Raw genomic sequence first — 17482 nt, 5'->3', positions numbered from 1 at the left:
GATTATCTACAGCTTAGCTCTGACCGTGTCATACTCTCCTTCATCGATGATCAACCGATTCATTCCCTTGATTATATCTGATGCGTCCTTGTCAATCTTAAGCACTAAATCTTTACAAGTTGGAATGTCATCGATCAATCCAACGGCTATGCCAGCACTGGATCACAAATCATCAATTTCACTTCCTGATTCAGCTAAACTTCGATTGACTCACGACCATATACCAGCATCGTGATCTCCTGTTTCATAGACCTTCTTACCTCGAGCCCCGGCGACAAGTTCTCTTAAATCCTCAAATTTGGCTCCTCCTGGTCTTCTTTCCAATCTCACGACTTCAGTTGAGACGGCGTTTCGATACACTCGAGCGGTGTTACGAAGAGTACTGTAATTCATGCTCATGAGCAATGAAAACATCTCGACATCCACGAACAACTTACCGGAAGATGTGAATAGTGTCCTTTTCAGTGGACTCAACTATCTTCTCCTTGATCTTCTGGTGTATGGGAGATTCGACTGTGCACATGAATCTGGTTCCCATATTGACTCCCTATGACATCGTACGCATCAGCTTAAACATGTGTAAAGAAGAGAACAGCACTCACCGCTGCTCCAAGAGATAAAGCTGCCGCCAGACCACGACCATCGGCAAAACCTCCAGATGCGATATATGGGATGGATAGCTCTTTGGCAGCACGGGCCAGCTGGAAAACCTGTCAGAGCCCATATCGAGCCCATTGAGACAGCGAGACACCTACCAGAACAATCCCTCCAATGTCATCCTCTCCTGGATGGCCGGCGCCTATCAATTAATTTAGCTTTTGAGCGTGATTGGCATTAATGATCACTCACATTCGAAGCCGTCTATACTTAGCACATCGACTCCCATTTTCTGACCTGATAAAGCATGCTTCACTGTCACGCATTTGTGAATCACGAATCTCTTCGGAACAGCATCTGACGCCAAGTGCCCTGGTGGTCTATATGTCTTGATAAACTCGATGAGGGGTTTCGCTGTCAAGCGGGTCAGCGTACTGCACCACATTTCTCAGAATGAGCACTTACGATTGTTTCCTGCTGTCTCAAATATATCCACACCTTCTTCCAGAGCAGCTCGAGCGTATCCAGCGCTGGTATTTCAATAAGCGAACTATCTTTCTTCCTCGATTAGGAACACTCACTAATCAGGCGGGTTTATCGAAGGTAGCAATGTGATGTTGACTCCCTGACTCCACCCATCAGCCGCCTTCCTTGGTCATCATGATCAACGGATACTCACAAATTTCCCTTGACCACTTCCTATGCGTTTCCTAGTCTCCCGTATAGCTTCTCGAAGGGCATCGGGACTTGGTTGTGTCAACGCGGTGAGCATGCCCAAAGCTCCCGCTGAGGCGACAGCAGCGGCGAGAGGAGGGGTTCCAACCCATTGCATCCCTATGGGTGTCTTGTCACTACTAGTACCTCCAGCATATCGACATTTGCACTCACCACCTTGGACAATGGGATACTATCGGAAAAGGCTTGTCAATCCAGGTCCTTCACTTAGTGACTTACCTTGATCCCCAAGATACGCGTCAATTCGGTAGCGATTGGCATTTCCGGGGAGGGCCACTAAGAGTGTTCGTCTATGCGATTCCGTGGTTGATATCTATGGAAGATGATTTGATATTGATATTGATATGACTATGACAGCGAGTTTGCTAACGGTATAGCAATGACTGTATAAGACCGCAATCAGTCTATCGACATGAATCAAAATGAATAGATGGATCTTCGTGTGTTGATTCGTATCCGGTTATGACGAATAACCGGGAAATGCTACTACCGTATGGTATGTGCATCATGGAGGATCATGTCATTACAATCAAATAAACAATGTCAAGATATCAAGATATGAAGAGGAAGCTATGGAACGTATATACGACTGTACCCATCGACTCTGTAGGTTTAGTTAAATCAATCGTTAGCTATAGCAGTCCTGTGGGTTCTGCGTTTTGCTGGATATCAACTCACTTTCTTCGGCAGCATGGACACATGTGATCTTGAGCTGAAAGTCTAGATGCGAGACTCTCTCGACAATCGTTACAAAGCGCAAGACACCTGCTCATAGGTTAACAGATGTCCCAATCCTCCTGGTATACACTCACCTGCATGGCCATAGAATGGTATCTCTCATCTGAGTCATGCAGACGACACATGATCTCCTCCTCTCTTCATCATCCTCATCCACCGGCTGACCTGCAGAGAATATCCTTCTTTCCTGTATTATCTCTTGCATACCCAGACTAGGTTGTGGAGTTGAGGGACTGTTTGTCAACAAAGCAGCATATCGTCTTCGGGTAAGGGGAGTTGCATTCCTCGAGGTCAGGTGAGCAAGCAGGACTGGCTGGATATCGTCACCATCCTTGTCCTGATTAGCGACCAAGTCTTGATAAAGAGCTTGTTCCTCAATCTCGCTATCTGCGCTTTGGTTGCTTGAGGTCGAGCTGGCATCATCCTCCCAATCCTCATCATCATCTTCCAGATCCACTTGACCCAGGAGGAATCGATTGTAGGAGACTGCTTCGGCTTGAGAGTCAATAGCGGTAGATACAGCGTAGCTTGGCTCTGGCGAAGGTGTGCGGTAGGCTTCAGCTCTTCTCATCGCTTGGACTTCGTCCACTCTTCGAGCGATCCTTCTTCGAGCAATGGCTAGCGGTGGTTCTCTCCATGCCTCTCTTCTCCAGACTCTCCACTGTCTTGGTCCATACCACCATCTCTTCAACCAAGCTTTTTTTACCAGTTTGATGGATTTCCGTCCAACAGGGGTAGCCATAATCATGCCCCATACGAAAGCTTTAGCACTCTTGGCACAAGCCCGCCAGAACGCTTTTTGTTCTTTCCAGTACATACTCTCCGCATGAGGATCGGCTAATTGTGATACTTCGATATTGGTAATTTCCATATCAAAACCCTTTACCCCAGTGACGAACGTCTTGTGAACATCGCTTCCTGTTGCTGACATTTCGATCCAAGGTCCTCTGTGCTCTTCGACGGTGACAAGTTCGTTTCGTAAACCGGAATACTGGGTCGCTTCGATACAAGCGGTACCAATCTTGAGTAAGGTAACTCCAAAGTCGTCATGTCGATTTGGTACAACGCCTTCATGCGGGAGCAAGCTGACCAAGGAAGGGATATAACCGTAAGTGAAAAGGTAGGTGATAGCCTTGAGAGCGACAGTGAAAGTGATGACCACAGATAGCAGAAGGGCCATCTGATTGATATGTCAGCTCGGTCTACCCGCGACGCGCGGTGAGATCGACTCACCAGGTGTGTTAGGAAGGTGAAGCTAGGGAATTTGAGAGGCGCGGTCAATAATGCATAGACGAAATGCATCAATCCTAGTGTTCCGCAGACTCCCGTAGGAAGGAGCAGATTGTCTCGTAAGGACGAAGATAGCTCCGCGGCTTGCAACCAAGCAAGTTCTGTGAGACCTAACCAGAGTTGAAATAGGGCGTGCACGTCTGGTCGAGGTCGACTGCTTGCTCCAGTAGGGTGGTGATGGGTCAAGGGTGATGAATACAAGTGGAGAAGGAAGGAGTAGCCAAACTGAGCTCAATGTCAGCCTAGCAGATTATGATACTGCAGGACAAACTCACCAGGTTGAAGCTCGCTCCGACATCCCTTCTTCGGCTGGACCACTTGCATCAGCATCAACTCAGAGTATGTTTGAGTTATAACTTACGACCTGTCCAATCCATTCGCCAATCCACCACATGCCAGTCCCGTACATACACTGATAAACACCTGCCAACAAACCTTTTCCATCTCCATGTTCCCTACCCAATTGCCAATTCGGTTCAATGGGCGACCAAATGACCTATTATCGTTCAGCTGAGGCCATAGATTTGCCACTTGTAGCAAAACAACGGTGAAGATGATCCATGCTCGAATCAGCGCGAATATACCTGGTAGTCGGATGTACATGGGTGTCGACGGATGGGTCAGTGTCTGCGAGATCGCATGTCGAAGTCTATGTAAACCTCGACGAGGAGGGTGAGGGAGAGGGGGTGGTGGTGGTCTAGGTCGACGGACGATATGATGTATACGATTGAGCAGGATTGCCTATCCGATCAAAAATTAGCATCTGGTTGCATGAGTGGTTCTTCAAGGGACTAGGGTATGCTTATTGACTTGTTGGGGCAAAACACCTACCATCAAGACAAGAAGTACACCATACCCTGACCCTACGAAGCTGAGGGGTCCTATACCACCAGCCAAAGCTCTGCCTTCTCCGGGCTCATCGAACAGTTCCTCAAGTCTGGCGTCGTCACCCGAAGCTCGACCGGATTTGAAGTCGAGGGAAGTGGTGTTGTTGGGGGAAGGAAGGGAGAAGATGAAGTGGTGGAGGAGATGAGAGAGGCGTGAGCCCATGGCAGTGAGCATGGGCATGTTGGGGGATTAATGACTTGATCCGATACTGTCGTATAGTGATCATGTATCTATCCAACAAGTGAGTTTGGGATTACTGATGCTTAACATCACCTCATCCTCCCACCACGACGGCCGCCACGTGGAACCCGAGCCGAAGAGAACTCGGTCAGTCCCCGAACATCAGAGACAAGAGACAAAGTTTAAAAAAGTTGAAACAAGATATCCCACTATGTCCATGTCCATGTAGATGCACACACTCAGCACTACAAGACAAGACCATCTTACCTGGAATGCTTGACAGTCACTCAGACACCGATAACCTGGGCGGTCCATCTTCTTCTCGTCGGTCTAGATCCCCTGTATCAGATCAGGAAGATGGAGATTTCTTCGGTCTAGATGATCTCCTTCCCGAACCTGAATCACCATTACCTGCACCATACTCCTTTTCGACCTACGAGATACCGGACGATGTCGACTTGAAGATCAATGACGAGGAAAATCGAGGGAGGCAGTTGGTACTTAGGCTGGTAGGAAGTCACCCCCTGTGGGGTCATCATCTGTGAGCTATCAATCATTCCCGACTCGGATGCACGTGTGTTGATGATAAACAGATGGAACACCGCTCGAGTGTTCTCGACTTACCTACTGAGGAATCCCTCATTGGTGAAAGAACGACGAATATTGGAATTAGGAGCGGGTGCAGCTCTTCCTTCGATAGCGTGTACCTTGGCAGGAGCGAGACAGGTGGTAATTACAGATTACCCAGATAATGATTTGGTGGAGAATATGAGGTTCAACGTGGATGTGAATATACCGGGAGATTTGAGAGGGAACGTCGATGTGGTAGTGAGTTTTATCATATAGGGTACGGAAAATCACAGTACTGATGGTGAACACAGGGTCACTTGTGGGGACACGATGTCAAGCACCTAATGGCTAGAACCGATAACGAAGGATATGACCTGCTCATATTGAGCGATTTGGTATTCAACCATTCACAGGTGAGTCACACTCTATCCGACTCGCCCTTCATCTATCTGACACCATTCCACCTCTAGCATGATGCTTTGATCAAGACCGTCAACTCAACGCTCTCATCTTCCCCCGACGCATGCGTGCTAGTATTCTTCACATCACACCGACCTCATTTAGTAAAAGAGGACAACGCATTCTTCCCTCGATTAGCAGCATCGGGCGATGGATGGGTATATCAGAAAGTAGTAGAAGAATGGGCCGGTGCAATGTTCGAAGATGATCCAGGAGATGAAAAAGTCAGAGGTACAGTTCACGGTTGGAAAGCTTGGAGAGTTAGACAAGGCGAACAACCCGGTGAGATACACTGATAGATAGATATATATATATCAAGATACACAATTATGCATTTTATAATCATATCAAGCTACATATTCACATTTTCATCCTCATCTGAAGCGGTTTTTATATTATGTCATCTCATGATTAGTTGTCATTAAGGTAAAATTGAAAGTGTTTGATCAAGAATAATGGTTTTTGACATGATAAGCCAAGATACTGTTCTTAAAGGTATGCGTATGAAGTCATTTTGTAAATACAGAAAAAATCTATCGGAATCTTGAGGGAATGGGTGGAACGGGGGGGACAGCTGAATGAGGGGGCATTTGCATTGGCATGGGGGGCATTGGAGGCATCGGAGGCATCATCGGAGTTGGCATGGGTTGACCCGCTCCATTGGGGATTTGAACGGGGGGTGGTCCTTGAAGAGACCGATTTGCAGACAGTCGCTGTAGAGAAAATCAGCGATAGTCAATCACCAGTTGTCTCAACGTACCTCGTAATAAGCAAAATCCTGTAGCAGACTGGTCTTGGACTTGGTTTGGTGGTCCAAGAAGATTTGGAGTACTTCGCATCCAGCCTCGTAAGGCAGTTCTTGGGTATCACGCGAATTGGTTATAGGCTTCTTCTCGGGAGTATTGGTAAGACGTATGTGACGGAGGGCTCTGCAAGGGGTATAAGCGAGGGGTCATGCTCACGAGATAGCAACTACTCACTGCGAAGGGACATCCCGAACAAAGATCCATTTAACCTTGAAAATACCTTTCCACTTGTCTTGAGCCCAAACAGTCGAATTGGTAGTTTCATCGACACTATATATGCGATCAGCAAAAGTTGCCAGTATGTATTCGCATATACTCACGGAGTCAACATCTGTGCAACACCACAGAAGTGTCTGGACCCATTGACGGAGAAGAACAGGTAAATTGGTCCTGTGTCATGCGATTCTCGGAAGGCATTATCCAATCGCTTATTCCCTAAAACTGTCGAAGACCAGATTTCATGCTTGAGCGATTTTTGAACGTCATCTTCCTGCGAAACAAAGATTGGTCAGCAGTTTTCCATCGCATGAACGTGCAATCTCACTAACGGTATACGATTTGATGACGAAGAATCTTGCAGCGGCAGGTCGACAGTTGTATGTGGCAGGATTCAATCCCTTTTGCCTAGCCAGCTCTATGACATCTCTGTCTTGATTGCTCATCGCTTGATTCTGCATCATAGCAGTATTAGGAGGCGATGGATACGCAGGGCTGAACGGAGCGCCGAGATAAGGGGGCTGTGGGAAAGACTGCATTCCCTTCATCGCCAACAGATGTTGTTGCTGGAGATAACCGAAATTCGCTTGTTGCATGAACTGATTCTGATCTTGAGGCCATCCACCTCTTTGGAACTGCTGTTGAGGTTGAGGGGTATAGCTTTGTTGTCTCAAAGCATGTTCCCTCTCTTGCCACGAAGCAGTACCAGGTCCAGCGGATCGAGGTGCGACCAAAGGGGTATGATCAGCTCCGACCAGACTAGTGACCCAGCTTGGCTCATCGCTTGGACGCCATGAAGCACCAGCGGTAGCAGGTTGAGGATGTCTGAGGACATCTGTTTCGAGCGTCAATTTCCTTTCTGGTTGCTGGAACCCTCCACTGCCTTCTACTCCCATCATCTTTCTGCCTAGGTTCATCGCATCGAACGCATCTTGAAGTTGCTGAGAAGCCGCTCGGTTCCATCCGTCATCTTGACCAGTAGGGATACCAGGAGACCAGACACTGGGTACGATAGGACTGATAGGTGGATGCTCATTATCGCTTGACTTGGACAATGCCATTCGCTTCTTGATCTCCTCCTTTTGTTCCAAAGTTAACACGGCAGGACTTCGTTCCAATCGCTCACGGACTCGATTGGACGAGCCGTACCCTTGAGTCAAGCTTTGATGACGTTTGAGATCTGCTCCGGGGTTGTTGTTGTTGTCAACTTGCAAGTTATGAGAGTCCGAATGGGGAGTTGGAATGGAGGTAAAGCAGCTGTTGAAGAAACAGGAGGAGGCGTCGGAGGTGTGAAAGGGTTGCGAGGAGTCGTAGTCTGTGATGGTGGAGAAAGCGCTTGGATGAGGGGACGGTGGTGCTAAGACGGGAGTAAGCTCAATCTCTAGCCAATTCTGCTCACCTCGCCAACACCCTTCAGACTGGTACTTCTTCCCAGACCTCCATTCTCCGAGTGCTTTGCTTGAGCTCGTAGACTCTGTGTGCGAGAGACGTTCGCTCCGACCGAGAGTCTCTCTTCTTCCACTTGAGCAGGGGGCAGAGACACCCTGTTGAACATGGCAAGTGAGGATAACGAATGAGATGGCGCATGGGACGAAGGGGATTGAGCTGGAGGGGGAGAAGCGGGATCCTGAGTGGCGACGGAGATTCTTCTTGGTGGACGAGGGGGAGGAGCCATGCTGGTCATAGTCGGTTTGGGCAGTTCAGGAGGGACCTCATTTTGTCGACTCAGTGTCGGGTTGGCAGCTATCTCATATCATCAGCATTTAAACGCTAAGGCAAATGTTAAAGACACACACCTCGTCTCGAGGGCAACGAACTTTGCCTGCTTAAACCTTTACCCCAATTAGACGTTTCCATACCACTTGAACCCTCTTCTGCTTCACCCTCCGGTACGACATCTTCCGTTCTGACCTCCCTTCCACTGCCTTTCCTTACCAATCCACCTTCAGAAGTGCCAGAAGACAGACTACCACTTCGGAACCTGTTCACACCTGATTTCATCCTTGAACCGTGAAACGCCGAAGAGGCAGCTGGGTTGGTGGATATGGACGATGAAGGTTGATGCCTTGTTGTAGACACGGTGTTATGCCTTCTCAGTAGAGACTCGCTGTCTGGAGCAGGGGGACCATTGTTGGGTTGTTGGGGCTGTGCAGGTGCTGGTGCGCCGAACGAGTTGGCAGATGGACCTCGAGGTTGTCGGATGGGCGCGACTGGTGCTGACGCCATGATGAGGGAGGGTATGCAATACAAGATACAAGTGAAAGTGTGTGGGATGCGAGAGACGTGCTGAAGAGATGAATGATGATTGTAAAGTGGGATATGATACAATGAAGAGATATATATGATATGATTATGTGATGGCTGGTGAGATGATGATGTCAAGAAGTAGCAGTGAAAAGGGGAAAAGGGCGTATAGAGCGGACCTGTGCGTGTGACTTTGGATTTTACACTCTTATACCTTTTATAATCATCTATAGACAACTATGCAGTCTATCAATTTGGAATGAGATGCTAGAACAAAAGACTGTGCTGGTCATGAATGCTTAACGCGACAGAGGGAAAGTATACCGTAGGGAAACAGGGAAACGGGATCCACAGAACAATCAAGGATGACAATCGTAATCATCTCCCATATCATCATCATCCTCAAACACGCTTTAGCTCTCCGAATACTTCCTTTCATACACAATCAACAGCCAGACACCTTCTCATTTCTCACGCACCATCCCTAATCCGATGCTGACTGGATATACATGCCCATGCCTATTGCCCATGTGGCAGATGTCAATCATGTAACGCATCAATTATCATCTCGAGCCTCATCATATCACATAACAGAATAAATCGATGGAAAGGAGTGGAAAAGAGGGCGAAAGGACACATTAGGACGATCCTGGATAAATAGTGTGAGGAGAAAAGGTAGTTATGAGAGGGAAGGAAGAGCGTAAAGAAGAGGTATAAGTCCACCTAATGATGGGACGACAGTGATGTAAATAGTGGAAAAGGAAAAAGTACAACTCGAATCTAAAACCTTAGAGTACGACACAACCTTTTCCTTTCTTGGATCTTCCTGATTTCTTGCTCTGCAAACATCGCATATAATCATTTAGCATTGTCCTCAGTCCTTGAAATCACACCGACTCACCATCAAAGCATGTCTTGTTGCAGTTTGGAATACTTCTTTGACACCTTCACCGAGCTTGGCACTACATTCAACGTAACCTTGAGCACCAATCTTTTGAGCGACAGCCAAACCTTCGGCTCGGGTAACGGGTTTTTGGTTCATTCTAGCGAGGTCGTGGACGGTCTTTGGGTCATCTCGGAGATCCTTCTTACAAGCGACGAGGATGATTGGAAGACCTTGACAGAAGTGGAGGACTTCAGAGATCCACTGTAAATTGAAAACGGTGTCAGCTATCAATTATCTTCAGAGACCACAATACACACACCTTTTCTTGTACGTTATCGAGAGAATCAGGAGAGTCGATGGCGAAACAGATCAGGATGACGTGTGAGTCGGGGTAGGACAGAGGTCGGAGTCGACTAAAGAGACGTGAATCAGTATTATTTCCCCTCTTCTGCGTTACTTGTGACCCACTCGTAATCTTCCTGTGAAAAGGTCAATGCGTCGTCAGTCACCCGTTGCCACTCAGTCGAATATCACTCACTTGACCAGCAGTATCCCAAAGAGCTAGCTCGACCTTCTTACCATCTACTTCGACATCTGCAACGTAGTTCTCGAACACGGTGGGGACGTAGACCTAAAGTTGAGATTGTTAGGAATGGCATACTACCACTTTCAATGAACGAACGGACCTCTGGGAACATGCCCTTGCTGAAGACGATGAGGCTGCGAATGGGCAGTAAGCATGCTGCTCGAATCAAATGTTATGAACTTGAACTTACAGACATGTTTTACCACAAGCACCATCACCTATGATGAATAGTCAGTAAGGAGGTTGTTATATACGTGACCAGGGACCCTTTGTTTGAGAAGGTTTATCAGAGTTGATATCTACTCACCAACAATGACCAACTTCCGCCTGATCTCTCCTGACATCTTGATTTCTAGTTGTTATGAGTAGGTTTGGACGAGGCTGCTGAAGTTGATAGTGTTGATGCGTATGTGTATACAAGCTGTTGATGACGATGGTGGTTCGATGATGGTCTGATGATAAGTGTGAGGAGTGAGGAGATGAGAGAGGATATTCAACGAGTTGTTAGGGTGAGGCTTGACTCTGACGAGATTCAACCCACGCTATATCCATTTTTCTAATCCACCTTTGACATTCCTAATGATCGGCACTTTGATTTTGTAATCGGGACTAGCCCGGTTGTAATGGTATTACTGGGTGCGATCTCACCTGCATACGGCGTTTCAGGGTTGTGGCGGTGCTATTCTACCATCTATTGTTTTTGTGCTCACGTGTTTGCCTGTCGCGTGTGCTATTTTGATTTCATCTCTCTAGCTCACTCTCACGCACGGACCCACGGTTTAACCGGTGTCTCCACTCGACACTTACAATCCGATGACAGCACATAGCTCATTCACTTTTATACAGTACCACTTGTCCTCACTCGACATCGACGAGTCAACGATTCATTGCCCTCTGAGCTACATACATACATCCCTATCCGACAGCCTCATCTGGTAATCATCATGTCCCATCCACAAGAGGTGAGCTGCTACATGACTATGCCGTGCATCGCAGCTTACCCCATGCACAGGCCACCGAAGACGACTTGGCTCCTACCGAAACCCAAGGCTACAAGGCGAGTCAATCCCAACCACATCGCAGACGACTATATGTGCTGATACGTCTTTTAGGTCGGTCAAAGCAAGACCGTCGCAGAGCTTGCTGCTCTTGATCAGGTACGTTTGAGAACATTTTGACCGTCTCATCAGCTAATTTGTCTTGATACAGGAAGACGAGTCTCTTCAACGTTGGAAAGCTTCCCTCGGTCTGGCTGCTTCTGGAGGTGCAGGTGGTAACAAAAAGGTGAGCAAGAGGTATTGACAATAGATTTCAACTAATTCTGGCGACAGGTTGTTCTTAATACCCTCTTCCTCAGCTCTCCTACTCTTTCCAAGGACATCTCTATAGACCTGACTCAACCAGCTGCCGACCTTGCTAAACTCAAGAAAGAACCTTGTGAGTTCTCACTCACCCGAACTCAGCTGATATGCAGTGACTATCAAAGAGGGTGTCGAATACTCCGTTGGTATTACTTTTACGTGAGTAATTTTCACTGCATAATAGACCCTTCTGACGTTTTGTCTTAGCGTCGAGAACGAAATCGTCTCCGGATTGCGATTCTTACAAGTCGTCAAGAGGTCAGGTGTCAAGGTCGATAAGACAGAGGCAATGCTTGGATCTTACGGTCCTCAACCAGCACCTTACACCAAAGTCGTAAGTACCGTGCTTCTCAGATAGCCAAACCTGATATCCGCTCATATCCTTATCTTAATTTCAGTTCGCTTCCGAGGAGTCACCTTCAGGTATGCTTGCCAGATCCGGAACATACTCTGTTAGATCTCGAGTGACCGACGATGATAATGACATCTGGCTTGACTTTGAATGGAGTGAGCCTTTGGAGTTATTGTGTAGCAGTAAACCCAAGCTAACGAGTGTAATTGTTACAACAGGTTTCAAACTCGCTAAAGAATGGTAGATGTAGATTGCATACACAAAAAAGACTATTTATGACCGTTCTGAAATCTTATGTCTATACCATGCACACTTGTTATCTGATGCTTTCTTGTCCGTTCACCGATTGTATCCGGCTCGCATCTGGAAGTCGATCTTACCGCAGAGACCGATCATGCTAATTTTCCGCATCTGCAAGCTCAGATGCACTCCTTATGCTTGACTTGCAATGTAAAGTGATCTCGCACATGCATCCCACCGTATTGAATCCCTCTTCGGCGTCTGAGTGTCTTCAATAGCTTGGTGAGAGGGTGCTGTTGTGGTGAGGAGAAAACATACCGGACCCAGCTGAAGGGGGACTGGGTACTGGCGCCTGAGCAGGAAAGTGGGATGCCCAAACAAGTTTCGCCTAAACATGATGAGCGTGTCCACCTTCGTGACGTGCATGGAATTGCAGACAATAATGGAAATGGACAATACGATTCAGATACATCAAGAGATAGGCTTCTGAAGGCAGACAGTGTACATTCTGATCCAACATATCTGTCAGTGGCGGTGGCACCATAGACTTCACCTTCCAGCACACCACCCTCTACCATTAGCAGTCGGTCCAAGTAGGAATAGCATCCTCAATCAAAATGGCCAGTTTAGGTAGGTCTGCCTGTTCCTCCAGATGGATAGCGTAGCTGATCTCAGTGGGAACCTCACAGTTGCCATTCTCGATGTCAAGGGCAAGGTGAGCAGAGCGATCTCTGTTTCCACATCAGCATATCACTGATGTCGTTCAACAGTCCCTCATTCAACGATCTTATCGAGATGATGTCCCTCCATCCTACATCGAACGATTCTTACCCTTAGTACTGGAGATGGAAGAGGAGAACGTGCAGGTGACGCCTTGCTTCTCGGACGAAGGGATCAATTATATGCATATCAGGCATAACAATCTGTACTGTGAGTGCTTGCATAGCTTGGCATTTAATGGTATATCTGTGCAAGATAAGCGGAGTGTCGTTTCGAAGCTCTCCTAAACCAAGCTCGAGCTGACCTTTTGCCATTCATGATATATAGTACTTGCCCTGTCGAAACGAAATTCAAACGCAGCCGAGGTTATATTCTTCCTCCATCGATTATGTTCAGTAAGCTATCTCGCTTCTCCCCTTGATCAGCCCACTTCTGACCCTATTATCAAATTTAGGTCCTGACAGAATACTTCAAAGAGCTCGAAGAGGAATCAATCAGAGACAACTTCGTCATCATATATGAATTGTTAGATGAGATGATGGATTTTGGTTTCCCTCAAACGACCGAATCTAAGATATTGCAAGAGTGAGTCGTTGTTTTCATCAATGATCCATATTTGTGGCATTTCTGATCGCTCGTTATTTCTCGTTATTTTTTCCATAGGTATATCACCCAAGAATCACATAAACTCGAAGTACAAGCTAGACCGCCTATGGCTGTTACGAATGCTGTTTCGTGGAGATCTGAGGGAATTAGGTATAGGAAGAACGAGGTGTTTTTGGATGTTGTTGAAAGTATCAATCTTTTGGTGAGTCTTATAGGATTCTTGAAGCGAGTACACATGTGAAAGGAATAACGTCATATATTGGTGTCATCAAGCTGATGATCATATTGATCCTTGCTTTTAGGTCAATGCATCCGGAAACGTTATACGATCGGAGATTCTTGGTGCGGTCAAGATGAAGTGTTACCTCACAGGAATGCCCGAATTGAGATTAGGTCTAAATGATAAGGTCATGTTTGAAGCTACAGGACGAGGTAAGCTTGCTCTATAATCTGCATACGAATGATCGATCGATCTGATATGGCTGCTCAGGTGCCCGAGGGAAATCGTTCGAGATGGAGGACGTCAAATTCCATCAATGTGTACGACTTTCTCGATTTGAGAACGATCGAACTATATCTTTTATACCACCTGACGGTGAATTCGAATTGATGTCCTATCGGCTCTCTACACCTGTCAAACCCTTGGTCTACGTAGAAGCTAGTGTAGAGAATCATAGAGGCTCAAGAGTAGAATACATGGTCAAGGTCAGAGGGCAATTCAAGAGAAAGAGTACAGCCAACAACGTAGAGATCTTTGTCCCTGTCCCAGATGATGCTGATAGTCCCAAGTTCAGAGTAAGCAACACTATCCTTCCAGCACAGACGTTATATAGCTAATCCTCAATTTCAATAGACATCAGTGGGATCGGTCGTATATGCTCCAGAGAAATCAGCATTTGTTTGGAAAATTAAACAGTTAGGTGGTGGAAGGGACTATATGATGAGAGCACACTTTGGTCTCCCTAGTGTTCGAAATGGTACGTAGCGGATCTTCATCAATTATCAACTAAACCATGATTGTGATTATCGCTAACTCCTGAATACCTAACACCTCTCAAATTTCATCACTCCTTCTGCTCTTGCACCCCACTTTGACGCATGATCATAGACGAAATCGATAAGCGAGCGCCTATCTCAGTCAACTTTGAGATCCCCTACTTCACTGTCTCGGGTATACAGGTCAGATATCTCAAAATCGTAGAAAAGTCAGGTTATCAGGTGAGTTTGTGGCTCTTTTTGCGACTGGCACTCATTTGACTTCCACTGACGATTTCTCTTTTTAGGCTGTGAGTAGAAGTCTTTATTTCACCTCCCCGAAGAGTGACACTGACAGAAAAGGGCATAGATGCCTTGGGTACGGTACATTGCCAGAGTGAGTTTTTCTAGCTAGAGATGATGGCAATGAAGAGAAGAGGTGCTAACAACGTCTATGAAACGACGTGTTTGCAGAACGGAGACGATTACGTCCTTCGAACTATCAGCGACGCCAAATCCTCCTCTATCATCGCTCCTCTTTGATTATCCCATGCCCTGTATATGTATCTCGCTCCTGCCCGTTGTGTTTATACCATACTATGCATACGATTATATTGATGCCAGGGCTTTGAAAGGGGAAAGGGTGATGTGATGTGAGAGGTAAAGGAGGATGTCAGTGGCGCCACGCACGTGGCTTCAAAGGTGAAGGATGGCTGCCACGCGAGGGGCTATGAGTAATTCCGATATGCCGGCGGTGTAATCTTGCTGCACTGTAATCTAGAATTTAAGCTCAGGGAGACACAGGCAGACACGCGTGAGGTTATTCGCTTTACTGCTGCTGGGTAACAACTAGTTCCGGATTAGGAGTAGGTCGCATACAACCCCCACCACACCCAACTTTTCATCCATCAACTCTAATCCATATCTATCTCGTTTCTCTTTTCTCTTCTCTCTTCAACCCATTCATATCCCATCTTCAACCCCTCTTACCCTCCTTATCACACCCCTTCCATTCTTTACAAAACAACAACATGTCTGGTCAACAAGAAGTGAGTTTGAAAAAATCCTTATCAAGTTCCCAAACCGATCACTCAACGCTCCACGTACGCGTCACGTCTCCTGTAACGATAAGCTGACCAGGACTCATCACGATATCAGCAAAAGATCACTGAGGTCGGTGCCAACAGATTCGGCTTCGACTCTCGAGTCCAAGTTGATACCTTGAGAAGCTTGTACCTTGTGAGTGTAGTTATCCGTCATCTCATCCTATAATTCATCTTATCACGTCCCCTTTCCGCCTTATCACTTCTCCTTTTCGCCCATCTTTCAACGCGTTATATTTCTCTTTTCTCCCTCCATTTGACCCTTCTTCATCCTACACCTCTTGCTCTCATCCACGTCCCTCCTTCTGGTCCTTCAATACTCCCCTTATTCCCCTCCTTTTGTTGTTCATACTACCATTTAATTTTACTATACACCGATATTAAAAAATCCTCAACCAGACACGTTGATTGTGTATCCGTTCACGTGCCTATTACTAACCTCCTTTTTCCACGCTCTGTAGACCCCTGCATTCCTCAAAGAAGGTAACAAAGAAACTGATCTCGCTGGTCAAGGTCACAAGGACTACGGATCCGAGTCCACCTACTTCAAGGAGACCGACTCGATCCAATACACCACCGTCGCCAAATTCCCTCCCGTCAAGAACCTCCCTAACACCGAGCGAAAGAGAATCCTCGTCACCGGTGGTGCTGGTTTCGTCGGTTCCCACTTGGTCGATCGACTCATGCTTCTCGGTCATGAAGTTACCGTTCTTGACAACTTCTTCACCGGTAGCAGGACTACCGTCTCTCACTGGGTCGGTCACCCCAATTTTGAAATGGTCAGACACGATGTAGTCAACCCATTCCTCATCGAAGTTGACCAAATCTACCATCTCGCTTGCCCCGCCTCTCCTCCTCACTACCAATACAACGCCGTCAAGACCATCAAGACCTCTTTCATGGGTACCCTCAACATGCTCGGTCTCGCCAAGCGAACCAAGGCTAGATTCCTCATCACCTCCACTTCCGAAGTTTACGGTGACCCCGAGGAACACCCTCAACGAGAAGAATACTGGGGTCACGTCAACTGTATCGGTCCTCGAGCTTGTTACGATGAAGGTAAACGAGTTGCTGAAACCCTCACCTACGGTTACCAAAGACAAGATGGTGTCGATGTTAGAGTCGCTCGTATCTTCAACACTTTCGGTCCTCGAATGAACCCTTATGATGGTCGAGTTGTCTCCAACTTCATCATCCAAGCTCTTAAGGGCGAAGACATGACCGTTTACGGTGATGGTCAACAAACCCGATCCTTCCAATACGTTCACGATTTGATCGATGGTTTGATCCTTCTCATGAACGGTGACGAGACCCGACCTACCAACATTGGTTCTTCTCACGAGTTCACCATCATGGAATTCGCCGAAGCTGTCAGAGTGAGTCATAGTCACGATTTGAGAGTGAGGTGATTTGTCGCTAATACTTCCCTTCAGGACATCGTCGAGGAAATCCAAAAGGAGGAAGGTGTTGCCAACCCCCGACGAGTCAACATCATCCACAAGGAGATGCCCATTGATGACCCTCAAAGAAGAAGAGCTGACACTGCTCGAGCCAAGGAATCTCTTGAATGGCAACCTAAATGGTCTGTCAAACAAGGTGTTGAGGGTGAGTAATTCATCGTTCGCAATACGATGACCGTCGCTAATGTTTGATATTCTTCTTCTCATTAGAAATGGCCCGATACTACCTCAGAATGATCCGAGAAGGAAAACTCTAGATTGCTTGATGGAATTCATTACATAGATTATTTGCCTGCGAGAAAGTTTTTTGGATTTTATTTAGAGAGAATGCCTATCATCATCTATCGAGAAAAGAACCCGTCTTATTTATCGTATATACACATTCATTGAGATCTTGAATATGCTAGCATACCCTATATCAGTCCTGCTTGCGTGTCTGCGTACTATATGATCTGCATGTTGCGATGAGG

General features: G+C 46.8%; 9 protein-coding genes across 9 annotated transcripts; 4 read left to right on the top strand and 5 right to left on the bottom strand.

Moving 5' to 3' along the window:
• Positions 1-6: 6 nt before the first annotated feature.
• V865_000363 (uncharacterized protein) lies at positions 7-1593 on the bottom strand (the record flags this gene model as incomplete). Its single annotated transcript, XM_066224194.1, has 11 exons — positions 7-157; positions 215-382; positions 438-547; positions 603-701; positions 756-799; positions 850-1011; positions 1063-1127; positions 1179-1222; positions 1277-1431; positions 1486-1504; positions 1552-1593. The coding sequence occupies 11 exons, from the start codon at positions 1591-1593 to the stop codon at positions 7-9; spliced, it is 1059 nt and encodes a 352-aa protein (XP_066080291.1).
• Positions 1594-1902: 309 nt separating this feature from the next.
• Positions 1903-4428, bottom strand: V865_000362 (uncharacterized protein; the record flags this gene model as incomplete). Its single annotated transcript, XM_066224193.1, has 7 exons — positions 1903-1936; positions 2011-2097; positions 2145-3250; positions 3304-3585; positions 3636-3669; positions 3722-4101; positions 4192-4428. 7 exons carry the CDS (start codon positions 4426-4428, stop codon positions 1903-1905), a joined length of 2160 nt encoding a protein of 719 aa, XP_066080290.1.
• Positions 4429-4700: 272 nt separating this feature from the next.
• Positions 4701-5753, top strand: V865_000361 (uncharacterized protein; the record flags this gene model as incomplete). Its single annotated transcript, XM_066224192.1, has 4 exons — positions 4701-4969; positions 5022-5256; positions 5310-5411; positions 5469-5753. 4 exons carry the CDS (start codon positions 4701-4703, stop codon positions 5751-5753), a joined length of 891 nt encoding a protein of 296 aa, XP_066080289.1.
• A 237-nt stretch (positions 5754-5990) lies between these two features.
• On the bottom strand, positions 5991-7540 carry V865_000360 (uncharacterized protein; the record flags this gene model as incomplete). The annotated part of the gene is made up of 5 exons (XM_066224191.1): positions 5991-6170; positions 6218-6386; positions 6438-6533; positions 6584-6753; positions 6812-7540. The coding sequence occupies 5 exons, from the start codon at positions 7538-7540 to the stop codon at positions 5991-5993; spliced, it is 1344 nt and encodes a 447-aa protein (XP_066080288.1).
• Positions 7541-7635: 95 nt separating this feature from the next.
• V865_000359 (uncharacterized protein) lies at positions 7636-8705 on the bottom strand (the record flags this gene model as incomplete). The annotated part of the gene is made up of 3 exons (XM_066224190.1): positions 7636-7836; positions 7879-8222; positions 8276-8705. The coding sequence occupies 3 exons, from the start codon at positions 8703-8705 to the stop codon at positions 7636-7638; spliced, it is 975 nt and encodes a 324-aa protein (XP_066080287.1).
• Positions 8706-9511: 806 nt separating this feature from the next.
• Positions 9512-10539, bottom strand: V865_000358 (GTP-binding protein rhoA; the record flags this gene model as incomplete). The annotated part of the gene is made up of 8 exons (XM_066224189.1): positions 9512-9562; positions 9625-9870; positions 9929-10022; positions 10078-10088; positions 10148-10240; positions 10296-10329; positions 10386-10413; positions 10503-10539. 8 exons carry the CDS (start codon positions 10537-10539, stop codon positions 9512-9514), a joined length of 594 nt encoding a protein of 197 aa, XP_066080286.1.
• Positions 10540-11139: 600 nt separating this feature from the next.
• V865_000357 (uncharacterized protein) lies at positions 11140-12152 on the top strand (the record flags this gene model as incomplete). Its single annotated transcript, XM_066224188.1, has 10 exons — positions 11140-11157; positions 11208-11252; positions 11308-11352; positions 11405-11479; positions 11527-11632; positions 11684-11715; positions 11764-11779; positions 11841-11890; positions 11955-12063; positions 12127-12152. 10 exons carry the CDS (start codon positions 11140-11142, stop codon positions 12150-12152), a joined length of 522 nt encoding a protein of 173 aa, XP_066080285.1.
• Positions 12153-12800: 648 nt separating this feature from the next.
• On the top strand, positions 12801-14992 carry V865_000356 (uncharacterized protein; the record flags this gene model as incomplete). Its single annotated transcript, XM_066224187.1, has 11 exons — positions 12801-12863; positions 12919-13078; positions 13196-13263; positions 13323-13453; positions 13532-13676; positions 13777-13906; positions 13965-14269; positions 14328-14451; positions 14583-14692; positions 14820-14846; positions 14924-14992. 11 exons carry the CDS (start codon positions 12801-12803, stop codon positions 14990-14992), a joined length of 1332 nt encoding a protein of 443 aa, XP_066080284.1.
• Positions 14993-15480: 488 nt separating this feature from the next.
• On the top strand, positions 15481-17269 carry V865_000355 (uncharacterized protein; the record flags this gene model as incomplete). The annotated part of the gene is made up of 5 exons (XM_066224186.1): positions 15481-15498; positions 15608-15688; positions 16014-16928; positions 16986-17157; positions 17223-17269. 5 exons carry the CDS (start codon positions 15481-15483, stop codon positions 17267-17269), a joined length of 1233 nt encoding a protein of 410 aa, XP_066080283.1.
• Between the last annotated feature and the right edge of the window lie 213 nt (positions 17270-17482).

The sequence above is a fragment of the Kwoniella europaea genome, chromosome 1, assembly GCF_036810445.1.
Source record: "Kwoniella europaea PYCC6329 chromosome 1, complete sequence".
Lineage (NCBI taxonomy): Eukaryota > Fungi > Basidiomycota > Tremellomycetes > Tremellales > Cryptococcaceae > Kwoniella > Kwoniella europaea.
Note: the sequence above shows the minus strand (reverse complement) of the source record. Positions and strands in the feature narration are given on the sequence as shown.